General features: G+C 37.6%; 1 protein-coding gene across 4 annotated transcripts in view; it reads right to left on the bottom strand.

Annotated features, from left to right (window-relative positions):
• The window catches only part of KIFC3 (kinesin family member C3), a 92,206-nt gene extending 76,110 nt beyond the window's left edge, over nt 1-16,096 (bottom strand). Inside the window, exon 1 of one of the 4 annotated variants that reach the window (XM_074198721.1) lies at nt 15,953-16,094. In XM_074198721.1, the coding sequence (XP_074054822.1) occupies nt 15,953-16,027 (75 nt within the window). In that variant the 5' untranslated portion in view covers nt 16,028-16,094. Of the gene's footprint in view, nt 1-15,952 lie in introns of all 4 variants that reach the window. The other 3 variants (XM_074198731.1, XM_074198776.1, XM_074198768.1) reach the window with 3 other exon arrangements.
• Between the last annotated feature and the right edge of the window lie 4,570 nt (nt 16,097-20,666).

Consider the following 20,666-nt stretch of genomic DNA (forward strand, 5'->3'; position numbering starts at 1 on the left):
ACTTGAAAATTCAACAAATAAACTGTTCTAGAATCAGAGCATTATTACAGACAGACCTACTGCTCATGGTTATCTGGACCTAACATTGGTCCCCAGACACTTAAAAACAAAGTTTTAATAGATGTTGCCAAGGTGAACATACATAACTGTTAAATTAGGAGAGAATCAGGGGAAGTCCTTAAGTACAGAGATACAACAGGAGAATTGATCATCCTGTCTGCCACTAGAATTACCACACGGATGCTTTCAGAGAGATTCTACAGAAGCTGAGGAGACTGTCTTTTTTTGGTATCTTGGCTCAGCATAGGCTTAGCTTATATTTTCTTGTTGAGTCATTTCATTCATGTCCAATTCTTCATGACCCCATGTGGGGTTTTCTAGGTAAAGATGCTGGAGTGGTTTGTCATTTTCTTCATCTTTTTTACAGTGAGACAAGCAGTGTTAAATGACTTGCCCAGGGTCACACAACTTATAAGTGTCTGAAGTGTTTTGAACCCAAGAAGATGAGTCTTCCTGATGAACTACTTTGTGCCACCTATTCCTTGTGCCACCTTCCTGACCTGGAAAGTGAATTGCAAAACCTAAATCACTATATAAATGCTAGCTATTATGCTAGATATTCTCTGTGAAACCAGGAGACATATTCAGAAAGTAGCTATAATTACTGGTTCCAGTGCTTCAGAGTGACATGCAAATTACTAGCAGAGCACTTTGCCAGGTTCATCTCTGATGCAACCCCATCTATATTAATGGAAGACATTACATATCTATTACCAAAAGAATTCCAGGGAACCCTCCAACAGAGGCTGATTTTATAGCCTCTATTCAAAGCTTTCCCAGCTCATATCATTCACAAAATCTATAATCACATAGAAGAAAGCAATATTTGAGATTCATAAATTTAGAACCAGGGGTGACTTCAATGATCATCTAGTCCAGTGCCCTTATTTGAAAGAAAATGAGACCATTGGGAGTTATGTGACCTATCCAGGGTCACACATCTAGAAAGTATCTGAGGTGAGAGGTAACTCCAGGGTTATCCAAATCTCTATGTACTATAGTATTCCAACGCTGCACAAAATAAAAAAAAAGTAAGTCAGATGGTCCCAGGGTCAGAAAGAATAGCTTGTTATCTATTTCCTGATTAGTGAGCAAGCCACCACAAAGTTCCATAATACTGACATAGTTTCATTGATTAACACAAAGTATTTGACTCAGTTCTACACTCATGGCTCAGTCATGGATTGCAAATACATAATAGAGGTCCACACTCAGTGAGAATGTGAGAATGTTCTCATGGACAACTATTCTGTTTTTAAAACATGCCGCCAACATAATAATGTCAGGAACAATTGATTTTGACCTCATTGATAACAATTAGTGTTGTTTCCATTGAAAAAGTGTGATACAATAGAGAATACTGAAATTGTAATAAGAACTGAATTCAAATCCTGTTTCTTACTACTTGAATGACTCCCTAATAAGCTTCAGTTTCCCTATCTGTAAAAGAAAAGAGCTGGCCTAGATGACCTCTAAATCTATGCACCCTCCTGGTCCAATCTATATCCCTATGGTACAACATAGGACCTTTTCCCAAGATACAGTGTGAGTCCATTATGACTCTGCCTACTCTTAAATTTGTTATAACCCCTGAAGAGTCCTGAGTGAGACTTTTCAAATTAAAGAGTCATGTCAGAATATTTTATTAATCACTTGAAATATGTAAATAATGTTGTTATATTAAAATAGCTATTTTGTCTCACAGAGACCTTCTCCAATGATATCAAAAGGTCATTTGGACTTCCTGTGTGGGAGCACCAAGGAAAAAGCAAACACTTGAGGCGTTGAATTAGAATATAGAGGCCAAATTGAACTAATGGATGAAGGCAGTATGTACAATACAGTTTGGTATGGGGGGGGGGGGGGAAGAATGACCTTGAGAAATTCACTTAGTTGCTCCCTGGCACAGTTTTCCCATCTGTGAAATGAAAAATGGATGAGATTATCATTGATACTTTTCAATATCCTTTGGGAGCACAGAGAATAGGGAATAGAGTGTCAGACCTGGAGTCAAGAAAACTTAATTCAAATCCAGTCCCGGGTATTTCCTACCTGGGCGCCTCTAAACAAGTCATATCCTCTGTTTGCTTCAGTTTCCACATCTGTAAAATGGGTTCAATAATAGCATCCACCTCTCAGGCTTGATGTGAGACTAAAATGAGATGCTATTTGTCAAGTGCTTTGTAATCCTTAAATCACTATCTAAATGATAGGTATTGCTGTTGTTACTGCTATTATTCCAACTCTAAAAATCCACGTACAAATGATTTCTTGGTGCTTGGAAGGGTGATTGGACGCTTAGAAGGTGAGACTCCAACAGAGTTACTAAGTAGGGTGCTTAATTTCTGTTGCCAACTTGGTGACACAGAAATCCTATGTTAAAATTCTCCACTGAATTCCGCTCAAGCCATAACTATTGAAGATCCGGAAAAGAAAGTTCTTGGCACCAAAGTCTTTCGCATTGTCAAAAGGTCCAACACCAAAATGGATAGAATTTTGTCAGTGGAAATGATATTACAGGAGAATTTACTTTGCTACTGTACCTGAGAACCATAGGATCTTTCCCTCTGTTATCTCCCTCATTAAAATGGGAGTTCTTATCTATTCGGATCCCCGGCATTTAGCACGGTTACTGTAGCTTAGTTGTATCTGACTCTCCATGACCTCTGGACTTTGTCCATGTGGTTTTCTTGGCAAAGATACTAGAATTTGCCATTTCCTTCTCCACTGTGTCCCCATTTAACAGATGGAAAACTAAGGCAAATAGGGGTGAACAGATTTGCCCAGAGTCATACAGCTAGTAAATCTCAAAGGTCAAAGTTGAATTCATACCTTCCTGGCTATGCCCAGTGCTCTATCCATGGCTCCATCGAGCTGACCCACAATTGGCACATGGTAAGTACTTAATACTTTATTCATTAATTAATTCATTTGTTAATTCTTTCAGTTAGTCTCTCTAAAACTAATAAAACCCTTTCATGGATATAGTATTCCCAGCAGGAGTCTAGAAAGGTTCCACCTTTTAATCAATGTGTACCCAGAGCCCATTGCTAGGATCATCTCTTTCTTATTTTGATTTCCATAACTCCCATACACCATCAAGGTAGAAAGATAGGCCTGATGATGACTATTCTATAGCATCCAATTAATCATTGTTTTGGTTACTTGGTTGATGTGTTGACGATGCACCAACACCTGAAGCCAGGCTTGACCAAGTTGTAATTCCTCGATTCTTTTTGTCGCAGTGAAGCTGGAGAGTCACATTGCACAAAGGTGGAGTCATGGAGGGTGGAAGATGAAAAACAATACTCATCTTAGGAAGTGGCTGATACTGAGCTTGGGGAATGCAAGGGATGGAACAGTCTGGGTCACTTGAATTCCAGTTCCTGTTTTACTTCCCTAAAGTAATCCACAGTTTGATTTTTTTTCCCCTGAGTCCTTCCTGTGAAGTGGAGAGGGAGAATGAGGGAAAGATAACTAGGATCTTGAGAATTAAGCTTTAGAGATGATTCTACCCCTAGTTCTCTGTGGAACCTTGGAGCAAATCACTTCCTGTCTGTGAACCTCGGTTTCTCCATCTGTAAAATGAGGGAGCAAGGTGGACTAGAGTATCTTTAAGGCACCTTTCAGTTCAAACATTCTATGTTCTGCCCATATAAAGAAAGCGTGCTATCTTTTAAGGACATGAATAACCACAAGCATATTTATTTCTTTAGGGAAAGATTTCAATCAATCTAAAAGAGAATAAGGAGATTGAGAATCTATATTGAGCAACATTTTGAGCAAACAGGTGTTGGGGGGGGACCCTCTCTAACAAAAATAAAATATGTCTCACTTTATTTTGGCTCTAAGCTTTAGGGTTGGATGAAGAAGGTGGCATTTTAAAGGTCACCATTTTCCCATTTTAATGAATGAGTGCTTACCCAACCAAACCAGGTATGATGAGAAAAAGAATTCATAAAATTTGACTCTGTACATCATACTTCACAATTATAAATCTGGAATTACACAATCAAAAATAGAAACTATGAAACTAGAGTATCCACCTGAGTCATGAATAAGTCTGGGGATTTCCCTGAAGTTAAAAGTCATTATTGCTTCAGGACTCTGAACTCAGGACTGTGATTTGATTACTGAGTATTGTCGTTGTGAGACAATACAATGAAACAACAAGTATTAAGCATGGATGTTTCCTGATGCCCAAGAAGACAGCCATAGTTAACATCAAAGTTTCTCATAACGTCTTAGTAGTTTGCACCCTCCTAAGGACATGTCATACTGTATTCAAGGCACCTCAACTCCACATCTTTCCTGTGGTCTAGCTGGGCAGGGGGTGTGGTGGTGGTGGTGGTGGTGGTAATTGGGTGGCAAAGTGGGCAGGACCAGAGTCAGGAACACCTGAGTTCAAATCTGAATTCAGACCTTTATTAGTTGTGTGACCCTGAGCATTTCACTTTACCCTGTTTGCTTCAGTTTCCTCATCTGTAAAATGAATTGGAGAAGGAAATGGCAAACCAATGAAGGATTTTTGCCAAGAAAACTCCAAATGGAGACATCAAGAGACTGAAATGACTGAATAATAATAACAAACCTGAGGTGATGATGTGATTTCATCACTTTACTAGTGCAAATGAAAATATCTATTTCTGACGTTCTTAGAACAGGAGTTTTTAATTTGAACTCCATGAATTTTTGTTAACAATTTGACCACTATATTTAAAAATAATTGATTTCCCTTGTAATCTTATGAATTTTATTGCTTGCATTTAAAAACACTATTCTAAGGAAGCATCCATAGCTTCACCAGACAAGAATCCATTAGAGAAAGAAATTGCTTCTAGAAAGGGGGAAGGGGAAGGAAGAAGAGGTAGAATTTGAAACTCAAAACAAAAAAAAATGTTAAAATCATTTTTATGTGAAATTGGGGGGAGGATGATTTTTTTTTTAAAAAAGCAAAGAACCTAGTAGAGGAATATCTTACTTACCTGTGTCTCAGAGAGGTTTGAATGATTTTCCATGGTCTCCCACAGCTATTGTTATTTGGTTTCCTGACTCCAAGATAGTATTCTAACCATTACTCTAGTCATTGACCCTGGGTAATTCAATTGACCTCTACCTGGCTCAGTTTCTTCATCTGTAAAATGGGTCTAATAATAGCACCCGCTTTCCAGGATTTTTACAAGGATAAAATGAGACAATATTTAGAAAGTACTTTGAAAATCATAAAGTTATAGGAATGCTTATTAGTAGTAGTAGTAGTAGTATTACATCATTTCACCACTGGGGGAGGTAATTATCAGTATCCATTAGCAGCACAAAGTGGTATTAGTACTTTAAAAAGCAGCACCACTGCCCTATTCCGACTTATAATACTATAATATGCACATTAGGCAAAAAGATTGCCTCAAACTTTAAGTTTCTCACAATCCACTTTTAAAAAGGTAAAACTGGGGCAGCTAGGTGGCACAGTGGATAGAGCACCGGCCCTGGACTCAGGGTACCTGAGTTCAAATCTGGCCTTAGACACTTAATAATTACCTTGGGCAAGTCACTTAACCCCATTGTCTTGCAAAAAAACTTTTAAAAAAAGATATTGGATAAGAAGGTAAAACTGAGGTTTCATTAAATCACAAGAAGATTTACGGGTTAACTAGAATATTTGCTATTGATTTGTCTCCAGTGACTTCACTTTGCACAAGTTGGTACTAATTGGTAATTAGCAAGTTCTAGTTCATATGATATGAGTATGTTGTCTTTTCAGTTTCCTGGCCAAGAAAATAGACCTAGGAAAGCCTAGAAGATGTCTAGATCTGATAATAAGCTTTAGAAGAAAAAAAAAGATCAACGAAAATGTTTCCTTCTCATGTTTTCCTGTTTGCCAAGATTAGTTTGAAGACTCCACGGCCCCTACACCCTATGAGTAAGATATGGGAGAAATTCCTTCAAAGAGCATTGTCATGGGAGAAAGGCCATTTGCCTCCCTAAGGCAATTCAGCATCCAAGCTGAGTCAGTGATTTCTTCAGAAGACTTTGCTAACATGGCAAATTTTTTTTTTAAAAGGGGGTGGGGGTTATTTTAAACTTATTTTAAAAGGTGATTGAAAATGGACCCTTTTTTTGAAAATGCTCTTTGAAACAATTTAAAATGCAAAGAAAATATGAAAATATAAAATTTGAATAGGGAAAAAATACAAAATGAGAATAAAACTAAATTAAAACTGATTCACCTTCCTCAAACCACAGTTATTTGAAAAAAAAAGATTCCTTTTTTAAGTTTCTCCTAACCCCTCCAGAGATGATTCCACAAAAGCAACACTCTCCATTCTTTTATAGATTCCAGACTCATTAGCTAACAAGAGGACACACTGATACCTTGAATTTATTACACCCTTCTTTGAGGAACTTAACAGCAATTTCCCAGACTTCATCCAACTAATCTTTGCTAGATCCCTGTGAGCAATTAAGTACTGACAGATATGATCTTCCTCATAATTACTGAGATGAATAAATTTGAGTCACGAAAAGGATAAATGCTTATCAGGAGCACCTAGATGGTGGCGTAGATACTCCAATACACCTGGAATTACATAGACCTAAATTCAAATCTTGTCTCAGATACTAAGTGTGTGACCCTGGACAAATCACTTAACCCTGTTTGTCTCACTTCCTTCATAAGTTAAATGAGCTGGAGAAGGAAATGGCAAACCACTTCATCTTTGCCATTTGCTGTGGGGGTATTTTTAGGTCATTCAGTAGTGTCTGACTCTCCATGATTCCATCTGGGGGGTTTTTAGCAAAGATACTGAAATGGTTTGCCATTTCCTTCTCCCACTCTTTTTATGGATGAGGAAACTAAGACAAACAGGGTTTTAGGTCAAACCAACTGGGTCACACAGCTAGCAAGTTATCTGAGATCAGACTTTGCACCTAAGGAGATGAGACTTCCTGACTCCAAGTCCCATGTTATACATATTATGGCACCATCTAGGTGGGTCTAAAATCTCCAAACAGGGTTTTAGGGTTTTTTTGCCCTACTTCTCTTGTCCTGAAGAGCAAGTTTGCAATTCCATTTAATGTTTCCAGAGTGAAAATATATCCAACCCCAAGTAATGAGGGCCAGAGTAATCTATTATATATTTGTGAATAAAATATATCATATAATATAGTTTTATCTATATGTATTCATATATACAGGTGTATGTATTTTGTATGTATCCATGGAGATAAACACTCACACATCTGTATCTATATATTTATCTGTGTATACCTAGATATGTGTGTGTTGTTTCTCCTAATAAATGTAAGCTCCTTGAGGAGAGGCCCTATTTCTTTTTTTACTTTATATCACCAGCACCTTGGTAGATAATCAATAAATATTTGTTGATTGACTGAGTCAAGCCACTGTATGGAACAAGAACTATTTTTTTGTTTGCAGGTAAAAGTTAATGACATTTGAGGTTTTTTCCTCATTGCTACACAAATATTCCTGAAGGTTCTAAGTCTATTTCTGAGAAGTTTTCAAATTTTGGAGCAGAGCTAGAGCAAGAAAGGACTTTAGAACACGGGATATCAGAATCTCAAGTTTGGAATGGATGATAAGGTCATCTATCTAGGATGTCCCATCCCTCTACAACCAGTCACCTAGCCTTTGCCTGACGCCCTGGGAAGATCTTCAGAAATGGCATTCAAGGAAGAAAACAGAAGTCAGTGTGAAATGAGACCTGAGAATTTAGAATATTAGAGGTGAAAGAAGCCTTAAAATTTCAGAAGACAGAATGTCAAAAGCTGGACAGATCCTTAGAATCATAGAACACAAAATGTCAGAGCAAGAAAGAAATTGAGAAAATAATTTCCTTTTTTTTGGCAAGGCAATGAAGTTAAATGACTTGCTCAGGGTCACACAATTAAGTAATTACTAAGTGGCCAGAGCTGAACTCAGGTCTTCCTGACTCCAGGGCTGGTGCTCTATCCCCTGTGCCACTAGCTGCCCCCTATTGATTTCATTTTATGGATTAGAAAACTGAAAGAAACTCCCCAAACAGAGGGGGTGCACCTAATATGCCACAGAGAGGGAGTCAAAGAGGAGATAGTGAAAGTGGGAAGAAGACCAGAGAGCTCTACTCTCAAAGTCCATCTAGAAGAGCTAGAAAAGGTGCCAGATGAAATCCTGATGGGGAAATACAAGGCAAAGAAAATCACAGTGAGTCATTTTTCCATCCCAGAGAGATTGAGAGAGACAGACAGATTTGTGGACCCTGGAGTGGGGGTCTGACAAGGAGTGCTGGGTCCCAGACAAATGTAAACTGGTACCTTTGTTAGCCACTATCCAGTTCTGGGCCACAAATTCAGGCCGGACTGAGTATGGAGTCTGCCCCCTCCCGTAGCACAGGTCCTAGGCTGTGTATCAAGAAAGAAAAAGGTTCAGAATCAAGTAGTAACATTATAGTTCATACCTAAGAACAGAGTAGAGTTTTGATTCTACCATCTGAAGTCAGCATGGGGATAACCAGGGCAGGCAAAGTGGAGTCTTTTACTCTGAATCACTGGAGCCTCCCAGCTGACTAACTGTTGCGGAGTTCACCAATGCATTATTGTTGCTCAGACTCAATCTTGGGTTAAAAACTTGAAGAAGCAGTGATCTGAATTTGTCCAGGATCTTATCATTTGGGGAGCGCTTGAGGTACTCAACATGAACTGTCCCTCGGATCCTGGAATAACAAACTATGTAAGATCCCAAGAAAGTAGCAAAAGGGAGAACCCAGACCTTCCCTCCATTAGGGATGGCCCAACATCAAATCTGAAGTCAAGGAAATGCACCAGGAGAATAAACAAACAATTCCCACCATAAAAAGTTATCATGGTGGCAGGAAAGTTCAAGAAACAAAAGCAGAAGAGAATGATTCTAAAACAGCCACAGCCAAAGATCAAATCAAAATACAACTTGGACACAAATTCACCTAGAATTCTGGGATAAGATTAAGCGAGAGTTTTGTTTTTTTTAAGAGTAAAAAAAATGACTTAAAAAAATTTTATGTATTTGTTTTTCCAACTACATGCAAAGGTAGTTTTTACCAATCGGTTTTTTTGCAAGGTTTTGAGTTTTACATTTTTCTCTCTCCCTCTCTTCCCACCCCCACTCCTCCAACAGAAAGCAACCTGATATAATTTCTTCATTTATAACCATGCTAAACAATAGATCCATATTGATCATGTTGTGAGAGAAGAATCAAATCCAAATGGAAAAAATCATTAGAGAGAAAAAAATTACATAATACATAGGACAACACAGTTCCTTCTCTGGATATGTAGGATATTTTTCCCATCATAATTCTTTTAAAATTTTCTTTGATTACTGTACTGGTGAAATGAACAAGTCCATCATGATTGATCATCACCCCATATTGTTGTTAGTGTATATAATGTTCTTCTGGTTCTGCTCATTTCACTCAGCATCAGTTCATGTAAGTCTTTCCAGGCTTTTCTGAAGTCTCATCCCTCAAGATTTCTTGGAGATGAGGGGACAGTATGTGATGGATGGAACACTGTTGTTCTATAAGAAATCTTGAAGCTGACCAGTTCACAACTCCACCAACAATGCATTAGTGTCCCAGCTTTCCCACATCCCCTCCAGAAATGATCAAAAAATGGTTTTATTAATGAAATATGATTGATTATTAGAGGAAAAAAGTTGGGGAGAAAATAAAGCTATAAGAAGAAAGAATTTGAAAGGAAAATAAGAGTTTGGTCTAAGAGGTGGAAAACTTTGTCCAAGTAACAAACATAAGAAAAATTAGATTTGACTAAATGGATACCAATGACTACAAGAAACAAAAAAAAATTAAGACTGGGTCAAAAGACTGGGGAAAAAATTGGAAAAAAAAAATCTAAAGCATCTCATAGTAAAAACCAACAGACCTGTAAAACAAGTAAAGGAATGATATTTTAAGAATAATGATACTTGAAACTAAAAAAAAAATTAAAAGAATAATGATACTTGAAATCCATGAGTTAAAGAAAGATTCTAGACACCATATTTCAAGAAATCTTAACAGAAAATTGCCCAGATCTCTTACAACCAGAGGGTAAAGTAGAAATAAAAGGAATCCACTAAAAAAAATTACTAAGTACCAGAAACATTAAAGTCAAAATGAAGAACTTCCAGGTCAAAGAAAAATACTGCAAGCAGCCAAAAAGAAAGAATAACACATAGGTTAACAACTAACACTATAAAGGAGCAGAACCCTTAAGATATACTATTCCAGAAAATAAAAGATATAGGTTTATAGCCAAGAATAACTTATCCAGAAAAACTGAATATAATCCTAGTTGGAGATGAGGGAAGGAAAGAGGGAGGAATGAACCTTTAATGAAATAGAAAGCTTTTCAAGCATTTCTGATGAAAAGATAAGAGTTACATAGAAACTCTGAAGTTAAAACTGGGTAGTAAATAGAAATATGAAAAGAGAAACATTCATCATGTTCACATTCAAATAAAAGAGATGATACATCAAGGATCGTAAAAGGAGTTTAATTAGTCAAGGCCTGTTAGTAGCTCTGTTAAAACTTGAGGATCATAAGAGAAAAATGGAAAGAGATGGAAAGAGGAATACAATGGAGGGGGTGGGGAGAGGAGAAGGTAAAGAAAAAGTAATTGACTTTTTTGTTTGTTTGTTTTGCAAGGCAATGGGCTTAAGTGACTTGCCCAAGGTCACCCAGCTAGATTATTATTAAATGTCTGAGGTCAAATTTGAACTCAGGTCCTCCTGACTCCAGGAGTGGTGCTCCATCCACTGCACCACCTAGCTGCCCCCTGCGTAATTGACTCCTGAACCTCACCCTCATCTAAGTGAGAATCTGAGGGGAATAGATGATGAACAAGGTAGAGAATTTGAATGTGATGAAATACTTTTGTACTATAGAAATGATGAAGGAGATCATCTTAGGAAATTTTATGTTTTTAGGAAATTGATGCATAATTAAGTAAATAGAAATAAATTTATATAACCATCACAATAAAGAAAAGACAATTTTGAAAAATAAATTAGGGGCTCTGATCAGGTCATCACCAATCACCATTCTAGAAGACTAAAGATGAATGAAGCTACCTACTTAGTGATAGAGTACAGAATGAGATATTGTTTTTTGGGGATGTAATCAACATGGAAATGTTTTCCTTGACTATAAATATTTGTAAGAAGGGTTTTACTTTTTTTTCTTTCATTCACTCTTTTTTTTTTTGTTTTTGCAAGGCATTGGGATTAGGTGACTTGTGTTAAATGTCTGTGTCCAGAATGAACTCAGGTCCTCCTGACTCCAGAACTGGTGCTCTATCCACTCTGCCATCTAGTTATTCCCTACTGTGCCACCTAACTGCCCCTTCTTTCATTCTTAAATGAAGGAAGTGAAAAGAAGGAAGAAGGCAAATTTTTGCTGATTTCAGATAGATAAAATAAATTTAAAATAGTTTGTATAATATTTTATTAAATAAAAATTTGATAAAATAAATCATATATACATGTGCAATATAGAAATTATATCACCTACAAATCACATTTACATACATAGTATCTAGATTATGTGCATTAATATAATGCAATATTTAATAACTTATGCTAAACAATTTCTATTATGTGTACTATATCATATTTATATTACTATATAATTAATATTATTTATATTACATATATAATTAGAAAAAATCTGTCTTCTACTCCTTTCTCATCTTCCCCCAAATTACATACATAACTTATTACATATTATACACACATATAAAATTGTTTAAAAGATAACATAGTAAGGAACTATTGTTCAGTTATTTCAGGCTTTTGGTAACCCCATTGCAGGGGGGGGTTCTTGACAAAGATATTGGAGTGATTTTTTTGCCAAGCTCATATAAGGAAATTGAGGCAAATAAGGTTAAGTGACTTGCCCAGGGTCACACAGCTAGAAAGTATCTTGAGGACAGAGTTGAACTCATGAAGATGAGCCTTCCTAATTCCAGTTCCAGGGCTCTATCCACTGTGCCACCTAACTGTCCCAATTGCCCTCAGTAAGGCATTAACTGGAGTTTAAGAGAACCAAGGTTTTCTAACTTCCAGGTTAGTGTTCTCACAATAAAACCACAGTAAGAAAGTTGAAAGAGAACTATAAAATGGAGAGAGTGATAGAGTACAGTATAACTCTACTGACAAAAAATGTGGATGAAAAGTGAGCAGCTGTCTTGCTTCTTCTTCCAAAAAATAAACATTTTCAGAGTGAAAGTAGTTATTGCAATACAATTTACAGCTGGTGGAAAAGAACTGAGAAAACAGAATTACAAGGAAAAATATGAAAGATATCTTGAATACCACATTAATGTATTAATGGCCATTGATAACAGCAAAAACAGCTGATATTTATATTTCCTCCCCCCACACACCTCCTGTGATCCTCCCCTGCATCCTCCTCCCCCATGGACAGTATAGGAAATATAGAGCAACATAGGAACCCATATCAAAGAAATGAAGAGCAATGCAAGAACCCATAGAAAAATTCCACTGTAGTTTGAATTACTTTAAAGAGCTAAGCACACTGAATATTTTTAAAATTTTATTTATTTAAGGCAATGGGGTTAAGTGACTTTTGAAAGGTCACATAGCTAGGTAATTATTAAGTGTCTGAGGTCAGTTTTGAGTTCAGGTCCTCCTGATTCCAGGGCTGGTGCTCTATCCACTGTGCCACCTAGCTGCCCCCAGTACACTGAATATTAAGCAAATCCCAGAATCCTGATGCTATCATTAAAGTAAGTCATTTTCTTATAGTCACCATGGGTTTTTTAAAACCATATATCTTTTTTCAATTCTTTTTTTTAATTACACATAACAATTTTAATTCACTTTTTAAAAATGTTGATCTCTAAAATTTGATCTCTTAAAATTTTGATCTCTTGAGAACGCAAGCAATTTGATATAGACTATACTTGTGAAGTCTTGTGAAACTTATTTCCATATTAGCCACAGTGAAAAAGAAAACACAGACAAAATAAGCAAGAAAAATCAGAAAGTTTTTTTAAAATTATACTTCAATTTGCATACAGACTCCACCACTCCTTTCTTTAGAGGCGGATAATATTTTTCATCATAAGACTTTTCAAGGATCATTGTATTGCTATGAATAGCTAAATCATTCATAATTGATCATGGTACAATGTTTCTGTTAACTTGGCACAATGTTCTCAAGATTCTACTCACTTCACTTTGCATCAGTTCAATTAAGTCTTCCCAGGTATTTCTAAAAATCATTCTGCTCATCACTACTCTTACAGCAAAAACAAAAAAATTGTTTCACTCTGAATTCAGAAACAATTAACTCTGTCTTTGGGAAGGATAGTACTCTTTATCATAAATCCTTCAAAGCTAGCTCGGGTCACAGCATTACTGAGGAAAAGTGATTTTTCATTCACAGTTGATCATCCTACGACATTGTTGTTACTTTAGATATAGTACATTTCCCATTGTATATGCTCATGTAAGTTTTTGACTTGTTCATCACTTCTTTTTTTTAGATTTTGAAAGGCAAATGGGGTTAAGGGGCTTGCCCAAGGCCACACAACTAGGTAATTATTATGTGTCTGATACCGGATTTGAACTCAGGTACTTCTGACTCCAGGGCCGGTGCTCTATCCACTGTGACTTCTAGCTATCCCTTGTTCATCACTTCTTAATAGCACAATAGTATTCCATCACAATCACATACCACAACTTGTTCAGCCACTCCCCAATTGATGGGTGTCCCCTCAGTTTCCAAGTCTTTGCCACCACAAAAAGAGCTGCTATAAATATTTTTGTATGTATAGGCTATTTTCCTTTTTCTTTGATCTCTTTGGGATACAGACCTGGTGATAGTAATGCTGAGTCAAAGGGTATACACAATTTTATAGTTAAGGCCATATATTTTTTATCTTGTATTTGTTAAAGTTACCCCAGGGAGAGAACAGTGCTCAGGAAATATAACTCCATATTGGTAAATGTAAGCAATCAGCAAAATAATCAGTCAGGAAAGGGAAAATACTATATTTATATATTATTACCACAGAGGAAATCTTTAAATTGATCTCCAAAAACATGTATTTTGGTAACTTGGAAGCTGCAGCCTCCATTTTTCCTATTAGGTAATTCTTCCTTCAAGACACCAATCTAAATCCAGATTATCCCTTAGGTATATTAATCACAGCAGAATTGTGCTTCATCATTTGTTTTCACTCTACTCACTACTGAATATTTTTATAGATGCTATAAATCTCACTATGCTGGAGCATGTACAATGTATAGCATTTGTGTTTGTGAAAACGAGCCCCTTATAAACACATGTGCTATAAAATGACTTTTGAGAGACAGAAAACTAGTAGACTGATAGAAACACCTAAATAACAGCGTGTAAGGCAGAAAAGATATTTCTTTATCATCAGAACAGAACAATTTCCTATATTTTTTTTATTTTTTAGGTTTTTGCAAGTCCCAAGGCCACACAGCCAGGTAATTGCTAAGTGTCTGATGTCGGATTTGAACTCAGGTCCTCCTGACTCCAGGGCGGGTGCTCTATCCACAGCAACACCTAGCTGCCCCATTTTCCTATATTCAATACTCACTTTGGTGCAGGTTCCCACAAAATAAGTTTTCTTGAACCAATGCCTAGATATAATTCTTTGTAACTGAATGGCAGAAAAAAATCATTTGAATCATTAATAAAAACAGTAACAAAATACAAGTTGTTCCTGTTTTTGTTTATCTCTTTTAAAAAAAAAATCTTTCCTTTTAATTGTATTAGCAGATCTGGGGATAGCTTTCAGTAGGTCAACTCACTTGGATGGGGAAAAAATTACATCTAACCTTTGGTTTCCTTTGCAATTCTGTTTACTTTATTTTATGCATTTAAAAGCAATAATCTGAGAAGAGGCTTCACCATATTGACAGAAGAGGCCATAATACCAACCCTTCTTCTTAAAAGCACTATGTCTGTCTGGAAATCAAATCATCTGACCAGAATTTTCTCTTTTTGTTTGTTTGTTTGTTTTTGCAAGGCAGTACAGTTAAGTAACTTGCCCAAGATCACACAGCTAGGTCATTATTAAGTGTCTGAGGCTGCATTTGGACTCAGATCCCCCTGACTCCAGGACTGGTGCTCTATCCACTATGCCACCTAGTTCCCCCCAGAATTTTGAAAAAGCAAAATTATTCCACAGACAGAGTGGAAGTTTCTAAATTACTTCAGTCTGTCCAGTTCCAAAAAGCCTGCCATTTGCAAGTCAAACAAATTTCATTAAAATTTGAACTTGATGGAGAACCAAACCACCCCCATCCTATATCATGGTCATGCTATACCTTGGTAATGAGAATCACAGTTTTAAAGTTTAGCAATATTTTAGAAGTTATTGAGTTCAACTTCCTCATTTTATAGATGAGAAAACTGAGGCTTAGTGAGTCTAAGTGACTTATCTGAGTCACACAGTTAGTATGGATCAGAGGTAAGATTTAAACCTAGGGGTGGCTAGGTGGCACAGTAGATAGAGCAACAGCTCTGGAGTCAGGAGGACCTGAGTTCAAATCCAGCTTCAGACACTTAATAATGACCTAGCTGTGTGACCTTGGACAAGTCACTTTACCCCATTTCTTGCAAAAAAAATAAATAAATGAACAAATAAACAAATAAATAAATAAACAAAAAAGATTTAAACCTATTTCTCCCTGGGTTCGAAAAAAACCTCTTAAAGCCATCAACCACCATCTACTAAGCCACACTGTCTCCTTGAGATGGGGTTATACAATCTTCTAAGTTTCCCACAAACATAGAATATGAGAGTTAAGAGACCTGAGCCATCACACAATCCAACTAACACATCCCCGCAATAACATACCTGCCAAATCATCGCCCAGCCTCTGCTCCAAGACCTCCAGGGAAAGGGACCCCACCAATCCTCAAGATAGCCCATTGTGGTCCACTCTGATTATAAGAAAGGTTTTCCTGATATAGTGATTCCTTTGCACCTTCTGCTCATTACTTCTGACTCTGTTCTCTGAGACCAAAGGGAACAATTGCCATCCCTCCTCCACATACGTGAAGATGCTCTCGTGACCCCTTGCCTTCTGATGTTGCAATGCAGGGAATTCTGAAATTTTCCCGTTCGGCAACAAAGTATTCAAATGGGTACCATATCTCCCTTTCCTTTTCTTCTGGGAAAGTAAACCCCAGGAGTTTCAAATAGCAATTGCCCCCCCCCCATTGCCCATATCACTGGCATCCCCTCACCCTCTTCCTTCCCTTTACCTGTCTGTAAGATGGTGCCAGCAATGAAACTGAGGTTCTCCTTTCACAATGATGTCCAAGCCCTCTGTCAGTGGGGAGGTGAAGGCACACAGCTTCCTGTGGGGCATGGCTATGTCCCCAGACTTTCTCATGAGAAACAACTTTGTCCTTGGGGGAGGCGCTCACTCTGTTTCTTCGTCTCACCAGGATCAAGCCATTCACAGTAAGGGTCACCACTGAACCCACTGCATACATGGCAAGCCCAGGTTCTGTGATTTACTTAGAGAAGGTTTGGAGACCAAAAACTCCATTTGTTCTCCTTTACTTACGTGTCATCGTCTAGCCTTGGAGCTTGCAGCAGGAGCCAGACTCTTGTCTCCTGCACCGTTAATACTGCAGCAGATTCTCAAGTCTTATGGATGATGCAAGCTCACGTCAAGGACATGGGGGCTCAGGATCTCCTCCTGGGAGAGATAGTATTCAACTGGCGTACTCAAGAAAACCCTGAGGACTCTTCTGTGGTCCTGCCAATAATCTGAGCATCAAAGGATCCCCTTTTGATGGACCTCAGGATTGCAAGAGAGTCCAGCTACTCAGATACTGGAAATCTGGAGCTTAAAACCATCTGATAAAGGAACACTCAGTTACAAGTAAGTAGTGGCTATTGCTTCTGACAGGTAGTGGTGTCTCCTCTAGACCCAGAGTCCATTCATTTTCTACCCAGGTTTTCTTCTTAAATAGGAAGAATGTCTTATCAGGTGGGTCACCCACAGCTATGCAATTCCCCAGGGACCACTGGGTAATTCTTTCCTTACCCGCTGACTCCAACATGCATCTGATCTGCCATTTAGAATCAGACTTCTCTAGTCAAGACTTAACTCCATTCCAAAAGCCAGAAAGGTCCAGTCCCTTGGTAGCTCTCTAAGCAATGATGGTAGAATCTAGAACCCAGGCGGCACTTTTAGAAAAGAAAACCACATCTCCAGGGGTGGCATTATCAGATCAGAAATCTTTGCAGACTCCCAGCTTCTCCCACTCCTGCCTTGAATGTGCAATGGTGCTGATCTGTTCATGAACAGAGCAGTGGGCTGCCCTCCCTCCCCTCTTCTCCCTCTCTAAATGACTGTGTCTTCAAATAAAGAAAAGCAGATTGAAAATTTGGTGAATTGGATAATTACTCAAGCAACATTCCAATAGGTACAATTTCCTCCTGGTGCCAGGTATTGGGTTTTGGGAAAATGTACTTAATGAAAGTTAGTCCTTTTGAATTATCCAAGGTGTTTTTCTTTTGTCATTAGAAGAAGGAAATGAGCCCAAAGCGGGGTGGAGCATTTTCAGGTCCCTTTGTGATTGCAAATTCAATCTCTTATAATCCACTTATTCCATTTAAGCCCCACTTCAATATTCACCCTGGAGATAAGGTTCCCAGGGGTTCTTGAAGGCTATACCAGGGATCACCTGGGTGGTACAGAGGAGAGAGCATTGGCCTTTGAGTCCAGAGGACTTGTGTTCAAATCTGACCTTTGACATTTGAGACTTACTAGCTGTGTGACCCTGGGCAAGTCACTGAATCCTGATTGTCTCACATCCAGGGTCAGCTCCAGTCATTCTGATGTCTGGTAGAAAGTGAGGCTGCTGATTGAGCAGAGCCCCCCTCATTCAAATCCAATTGATCTTCATATCAGGGCATGATGTCCCCAAAATATATATATTTAACATCAAGAAGAGATCTACTCCATACCTTTTACCATAACTGATAAGCTTGAAGTCAAGAGGAAGGAGAGGCCTAACTACTGAAGACCTCACCCTCTGACTATGCCATTGTCAGATATACAGCATGACACCCCACCCCCACCCCCAGGAAGAGGCTTTCCTTGCTATGGTCCTAAGCAAATAAACATAGGCCATTTATCTTAACTTTGTCTTTTATTAGCCAAACTGTAGGAGCCTCTTTTTTTCACCTGTTGGACTATGAGTTTTTTCAGCAGGGACTGTAGTTTTGTCTTATTGATATATTTTAGCATATTTGTATCATTGTGAGGTTTGCAAAGCCTTTTTATATGTATTTTTTCATTTGATTCTCACAACAATCCTGGGAGAGAGATTCTATTACCATTCACCTCATTTTACAGATGAGGAATCCAAAGTTAAGTGACTTCATCCAGGAAGGTTCCAAGGTTAAATTTGAACTCAAGTCCTGACTTGACTCAAGGCCAAGTATTGTCCTCTTTTGCTACCTAAAAATGTGTTTTTATTGTAACCCTTAGCCATGGTACTACCCACACTTTACACAGTGCCATTTAATTTAGCAAGCATTTAATCTTAGTCTGGCTAACTGAAATATCAGAACTGGGATTTGAACCTTGGTCAACTAAGTCCTATCTCTGGATAATCGAGAATTGGATAGGCTTTCACTTTGCTTTGCTATAGAATAGACAAAATTAATTCTTCATATGTTATAATAATATTAATAACATTTTAATTAAATTTTTACATGCAAAAATAGTTTTAATAACTGATATTTTAGTGTTTCAGATTTATAGAAATCTTTAAATGCAGTGTCTTATATGAATCTCATAATAACCAGGGAAGCAAGAAGTTCAAGCATTGTTGTCCTCATTTTCACAGATGGGGAAACTGAGTCTCAGATCACATGATTTGTCCAGTGCCACCCAATTAGTAAGAGACAGACTTACAACTCAAATCCACATCTTGAATCTCCTAAGAGACTCCAAATCGACAGCTTTCTCAAATATGTTTGGGGTCTCTTCCTTTCAGATTTAAACCCAGATTCCCAAAGACACTCTCTAAGTAAACACATTTAATAGTACTCAGATCTTGGTGTTTTTGTTTTTGCTAAATGAAAGTATTTTTTCATATAGAAACCTAATGTATGCTAGTCACTCATATTGGGGTGGGGGGAGGCACAGCAATAGGGTTAAGTGACTTGCCCAAGATCACATAGCTAGTGTCTGAGGTCAAATTTGAACTCAGGTGCTCCTGACTCCAGGGTGTGTGTGGCTCTATTCACTGTGCCAACCAACAGCACCCCCCTTTTTTATTGTCAATTATATTATCATACCTTAAAATCTCCCTAAGTTTTTGAAACTGCTCCTAGTGATTTTTATTCTATGCTGGTAAGGATTCCTTCATTCATTTTTCATAATGCCCTCAGGAAAAAAACCTTGAAATGTTTTTGTTATTCTTTGTTTTTCATAGCATAAAGCTAGGAGAAAGGAGAGAATGACTTTCCATGACTAACCATGCCCACCCACACAGAATGGCTCCATTTCAGACCCAGAATTAAGATACTTAAGAATCCATTTCTCATTGCTGTGTGTAGACTCCTAAACTGTCTCTATTGTTCCAAGAGCCACATTAAGTATGAATGTATTACTTTTAATTAAATGATTCACAGCAAGCCAAGACTTTCCACCTATGATTCCTTCAAGCAATGAGGCATTGGAACTGTAAAGATTTTTCCTATTTTTATCAAGGGTTGCCCAACATCTCTGAGAAAAAAAAATGAAGACTTGCCCAAAAGCATTTAGCTTAACATTCTGTTTTGTTGGGAAACGGAGAAAATATTCTTGCAGGATTAAAAATGTGGGACTGAGTGGAGGCTAGGTGGCACAGTGGATAGAACACCTTAATAATTACCTAGCTGTGTGGCCTTGGGCAAGCCACTTAACCCCATTTGCCTTGCCAGAAAAAAAAAAACCTAAAAAAAAATGGGACTAAGAATTTCTAGGGTAATAATAGAGTCTATCAAGAGAATCAAAATTCTAGAGTCTTTGCAACATTTCCCTGTTTAGAACAAAACAGTAATTTTTTTTGGTATTCCAAACAATCTTTGGAATAACCTGGGTTAATTATTAATAATAAGGATAATAACAAACCATGGAGATTTATACCTTCAGGTTCACTAATTAGTTTAATTCTCAGTCCTGTTGCCAGTGACTGAAAGCCTTTTATCCACTGAAAGCTGTCCATTCCAAGAACTCATCAAAATAATAATAAATAATTTGTCCCTTCCGGATAATTGCAGAAGAAGGGCTTCATTTGGAATAGTAATGGGATGTACTCATCAATTTATTCCCTAGAGAGGCTGACTTTGAACAGCTCTGCCTCACTTAAATATAACTCACAGGCAAGTCAAGACATCACCTCCCTGATTACTTCGGTCTTCTTTGGGAAGGAATGAAAAACAGCAAGAACAATAGAAACAAACATGACAGCTTCATGGAAACAGACAAATCGATATGTTCTAAAAAATCCTCCTTTCTCATTACCTCTTGTATCATTATGTTAAAATAGTTTTTAAG

Source organism: Macrotis lagotis, chromosome 1, assembly GCF_037893015.1.
Source record: "Macrotis lagotis isolate mMagLag1 chromosome 1, bilby.v1.9.chrom.fasta, whole genome shotgun sequence".
NCBI lineage: Eukaryota > Metazoa > Chordata > Mammalia > Peramelemorphia > Peramelidae > Macrotis > Macrotis lagotis.